Source organism: Haliotis rufescens, unplaced genomic scaffold, assembly GCF_023055435.1.
Source record: "Haliotis rufescens isolate VD_foot unplaced genomic scaffold, xgHalRufe1.0.p SCAF_12, whole genome shotgun sequence".
Taxonomy (NCBI): domain Eukaryota; kingdom Metazoa; phylum Mollusca; class Gastropoda; order Lepetellida; family Haliotidae; genus Haliotis; species Haliotis rufescens.
Genome location: NW_025963802.1, coordinates 41,940,725 through 41,946,103, shown reverse-complemented (window position 1 = coordinate 41,946,103; position 5,379 = coordinate 41,940,725). Strand labels below are relative to the sequence as shown.

At 45.2% G+C, this 5,379-nt stretch overlaps 1 protein-coding gene across 1 annotated transcript; it reads right to left on the bottom strand.

Moving 5' to 3' along the window:
* Positions 1 to 4,552: 4,552 nt before the first annotated feature.
* LOC125378302 (non-classical arabinogalactan protein 31-like) lies at positions 4,553 to 5,119 on the bottom strand. Its single transcript, XM_048393768.1, has one exon. The coding sequence runs from the start codon at positions 5,117 to 5,119 to the stop codon at positions 4,553 to 4,555; it is 567 nt and encodes a 188-aa protein (XP_048249725.1).
* Between the last annotated feature and the right edge of the window lie 260 nt (positions 5,120 to 5,379).

The following is a 5,379-nucleotide window of genomic DNA, read 5'->3' as shown; positions in this document are numbered from 1 at the left end:
AGACCCTTGAATGTCCAGTCAGGGATGAAATGCTTCTGAGGTCCAGATTGATAGCTTTTGAGACACATGTCTACTTGCTGCCAACATTTACATCAGTGTTCTTGAGCTTCCCTGCATTACACATCAATTACTTGGAGAGCAATATGACAAAGGTAAGAGCTGCTGTTGTATCTGTTCAAGCTTACAGTGCAGACATAAAGGTCACAATCCCACGTCACGTCATTAGCATTACCATGTGTACCGTATGATCGTCGATAGTAGCATCCAATGTCTGACAAACATACGTCTCCAGTCTGTCATTCACATTATGGTCTTCATTCATCATTATTGTGTCTCTTGTGTAAACTGTGTTAGTTGGTTGGGTTTATACACCTTCATACTTTGGACAGATTAAACATAACTTTGAAATTCAGTTGGTTCAAGTGAGTGAGTGAGTGAGTATGGTTTTACGCCGCTTTAAGCAATATTCCAGCAATATCACGGCGGGGGACACCAGAAAAATTGGCTTCACACAATGTACCCATGTCGGGAATCGAACCCGGGTCTTCTGCGTGACGAGCGAACGCTTTAACTACTAGGCTACCCGACCGCCCCAGTTGGTTCAAGAACCTCAAAGAAACGCACTGATCATATTGGACAATAGCATCATGGATCAAACGAAGCAGTCATCTTCCCGAGGCAAGGGATTTAACTGACTGTAAAAGTCCAGTTTCCACCCTTGCCGAACTAGGCTGGGATTATGGAGTTATATTTTGGCTGGACTAACTAGTCTATGCATAGTCCAATCAAAATCGCGTTACGATATCGACATCCAACATGGATTTCAACGAGAAGATTTCGGTCGACTGCAGGATTTGCAAAGGATGTGTACTGTCAACTGCGCATCGACTAATATTTTACAAATCTTTTCATGTGTTTAATCAAGGTGCTCACGTGATTTGATGCACTTCGCGAGGTAAGACCCGTTTTATTACAATATAGATCTTGATCATCGATCAGATCGTCTTGACTGGGCCCCGCCATTATGTTTGAAGCAATTGCATGTCATATGATAGGTGGAATCTGGTTGGTCCATAGGAGGGGCTTAGCAGGGACATAACTCGTAATAGCCACTGGTGGTGCTACGATCGAGCCCAGAAATCCCAGCCTAGTTCCGCAAGGGTAGAAACCGGACTTTTACAGTCAGTTAACTCCCTTGTCTCGGGAAGATGGGAAGCGATATAAAGCGAAATTGATCTTACGGGCCTCATTACGTTCATTATATTCGCAGTTGACCAAGGGTCTGACAATGTTATATTCAGTGGGTGTTGACTAGGGGTGGGCTGGGTGGGTTGGGTTGTGTTTGTTTGTTTGTTGTTTAACGCCGGACGAGACAACCCAGTGACTGAAATCATGAGCATCGATCTACGCAATTGGGATACAATGACATGCATGAACCAAGTCAGCGAACCTGACCACCCGATCCCGTTAGTCGTCTGCAAGCACGGGTTGCTGAAGACAGGTCGGGTTGGATTGAAGTGGGTTTGGGAGTAGTGCTGTTGCTGCTTCTGTACAAACAATTCTGTCCATTTTTTTAACAACTGATGTGTCAGGAAATCCATCATGAGAGGCTAATAATTCATTTTTCTATAAAACGCAAAAACAATTTTTTTCAAAGGTATCAAGTGGTCGGAAATGTCATTAGCGCAAAAAAGCTCCTCGTGAGAGATATAACTGATGGAAATAGAGAGACACACTCAACTGGCCATGTAATGTAGGAGGGGGGTTGGGTAGCCCAGTGGTTAAAGCGTTCGCTCGTCACGCAGAAGACCCGGGTTCGATTCCCGACATGGGTATAATGTGTGAAGCCCATTTCTGGTGTCCCCCGCCGTGATATTGCTGGAATATTGCTAAAAGCGGCGTAAAACCATACTCACTCACTGTAATATAGGAAGTGAGGCAACGAGTGAGTGAGTGAACATTATTTCAGTTATATTGCGGCGTGTCAACTGGGTGGGGGGAAGCCTAAAGTGATGCGGGTCTTGGACGTTTACTACTTTGAGAAGTCCGAGCATCTGGGATTCCAGGTCCTCGGTTCTGGCACGCCGACGGGAAGCAGCGCACCAGAGGGATTCGCCACACAGCTGGGCAATTCTTGACTAGATTGGAATACTTAAAACGTCTTTATAACTCGATGACTATTGATATATCATCAAATACTACGAAAGGTTCAGTCCTTATTAGTACCGTGAGTGAGTGTGTTGGGTTTAACGCCGCTTTTAACAGTATTCCAGTTATATCTCGGGGTGTTAGCTATATGTGGGAGGAAGGCCCGAAGTGATGCAGGTCTCAGATGTTTACCACTTCTGTGAAATCCACGAGCATGGGTATGGTGCTTAAAAACCCAGAAACAATCAGGGCGAACCGGGATTCGAACCCACAATCATAGGTTTCTGGCGTGTCAAAGGGACGCTACTCTGCACAGCGAATCGCGGCGCCTTAGACGACTGGGCCACCCGTGCCCCCTTAGTCGTAGCAGTATAGGTATGTCATTGTAATCCACGCAACATCAAAGTATCTTTTATGCGTTCTTTAGTGCTAAAAGTAGTCAAAACGTTCTATATTAGCTGCACTCTCACGGTATTTTAAGTTTAACATGGTCAAATGCCCCCATCACCAATCTGGTATGTCAAAGCAATATATCCGGGATGACGTAATTGTACGACCACGACTGTCCAACCCGGAACATGGCATGTACGCATTCTGATTGGCCGTAGCAGTGCATTCTGGAATTCAGGTACTTGCTGACGTCAAAGAATTGCATGCATTCCTTGTATATCCGTTTAAACTGTCGCCTGACATTTACTCCAATCGTGCACTTCCTTGTTGTAAATACGACGGAACGGAGCGATCGTTGTGTTCATCTTACGCGAAGAGATCACCTTAATCCATGCTTGTAATACGACAAAAAAATCAATATAATGATGCGAGACATGCGAGTGATACAGTGTCTTCTCCAAGAATTCAGGCTGCATTCTTGAAAGCATTCTAACTTAATTATGTTACTTTCCTTAACGCCTTCGTGCAAATGCAATATATGTTTCTTTACTTCTAAAAAAAACAACCCCTATGCAAAAAACTATACTAAACTAAAATATGTTACATTACTCCTGAAATAAATAAAACACCTATGCAAAAAAACAACTCTAAACTACAACATGTTTCATTACTCCTAAAAAATAAAACACCTATGCAAAAAAACTACTCTAAACTACACTATATGTTTCATTACTCCTGAAATAAATAAAACACCTATGCAAAAAAACTACTTTAAACTACAATTATATGTTTCATTGCTCCTAAAAAATAAAACACCTATGCAAAATAACTACTATAAACTACAATAAGTTACATTACTCCTGAAATATAAAAAAATAGCAAAAGTGAACAAATGTTTGAGTAATTCAGAAATTAATGGTTGTTATTACCATTGTTCAGTTATATTAATTCCTGTATATTATTCATCCTACCCCCCGGGGACAAAAAAAGCTTACCGTGGTCTTAAAAAAACCCGGTATCTCTAGCTGGTCCAGACTCTATTATTTGCAGGCTGTCGTAGTACTGCTGAGGCATTAAAACAAACAAACCAAACTAACTTTATTTGCATCTGGGTGATGGTGGACTTACCGTGGTCCAAGACGCCCCTATCTCTACACCTGCTGTTACTGAACCCAAACACAGAAGGGTAAATAGGCCTACTATTGCCTACCACCTAAAGCTGACCACTACCACTACTAGACCCCTGAAGATCCGGGGTAGAATAGGTCTTCAGCAACCCATGCTTGCAGTAAAAGACGACTATGCTCGTCGTAAGAGGCGACTAACGGGATCGGGTAGTCCGGCTCGTTGACTTTGTTGATGCATGTCATCGTATCCCAATTGCTTAGATAAATGATCATGGTGTCAATCATTGGATTGTCTGGTCCAGATTATTTTACAGACCGCAACTCCTTTAATTATCCCATTTATATTGTTACAATAGAAGTAAAAAAATAACAAGGTAAATACCATGAACATTAAGCAATCGAAATGTTCCATCGTCATGGAGATACATTGACATGACAACTCATGACAACTCATGTCCCTCATGACAACTTGTCCCAGGAGCCGAACCTTGGCACTTTGGCACGCGTTGAATCTGATCTGGTCCTCCAGACTGGCCTATGGATTTCACTCTTTACTCGACACCAGTTTCTGACACCTGATAACGGTTTTCACCCAGCCTCTCTCATCTTCACCGGGCAATTCCGGCCTTGCACCCAAGAATGTCCAGACTAGTACGATTTTTCTGAAAACTTTCCAAATAAAGTCTTGAAACTTGCTATGGACATATTGAAGGATCAGGAGAACGGCTTCACAGCCAGATAAATCATTACGCTGTCACTTTGAAAATGCAGATGGCGTGAGACTGTTTGTATGGCACTGACATGGTATTTGATCAAGCTGGTTGGATTGTATCGGTTCGGAAGGATCACGTCTTTAGAACCGTCTGTCAAACTGATATCCCAGTTAACTAGGCTGGGGGATGCTGTTGGGGTGCTGGTGGGGGTGCTGGTGGGGATGCTGGTGGGGGTGCTGGTGGGGGTGCTGGTGGGGGTGCTGGTGGGGGTGCTGGTTGGGGTGCTGGTGGGGGTGCTGGTGGGGGTGCTGGTGGGGATGCTGTTGGGGGTGCTGGTGGGGGTGCTGTTGGGGTGCTGGTGGGGGTGCTGGTGGGGGTGCTGGTGGGGATGCTGGTGGGGGTGCTGGTGGGGGTGCTGTTGGGGTGCTGGTGGGGGTGCTGGTGGGGGTGCTGGTTGGGGTGCTGGTGGGGGTGCTGGTGGGGGTGCTGGTTGGGGTGCTGGTTGGGGTGCTGGTGGGGGTGCTGGTTGGGGTGCTGGTGGGGGTGCTGGTGGGGGTGCTGGTTGGGGTGCTGGTTGGGGTGCTGGTGGGGGTGCTGGTTGGGGTGCTGGTGGGGGTGCTGGTAGATGGCGGGGGTGGGATAGGGTGTTGGTGAGGGGGGGGGGGGGGGTGAGTTCGGTCGAGGTGTGTGTCTAGGAGTCTTAGGCAGTTTGGAAAGAGAATAATGAAATTTGGAAACCATTCCCTACAACCCCAACTGATTTAGCTGATAATGAAAAGATGCAACAAACGACAGATTAGAATATAAGCGCCAGAAATGAACCAGTCTCAATTATCCACCGAAACAGATTCCAATGGCCGTAAAAGGCATTATAGCGTTGAAAAATATATGAATTGACACCGGGTGCGAAGTCATCTCTGATGCTTATGTCCAAATATCCAAATATGCTTATGTCTAGCATATGTCCGTACGTGAAGCGAAATAGTGAGGTCCTCAGTATA

What these genes read in the sequence shown, in the direction of transcription:
- LOC125378302 (XM_048393768.1), bottom strand. Translation starts at nt 5,119, where the DNA reads ATGGTTTCCAAATTTCATTATTCTCTTTCCAAACTGCCTAAGACTCCT.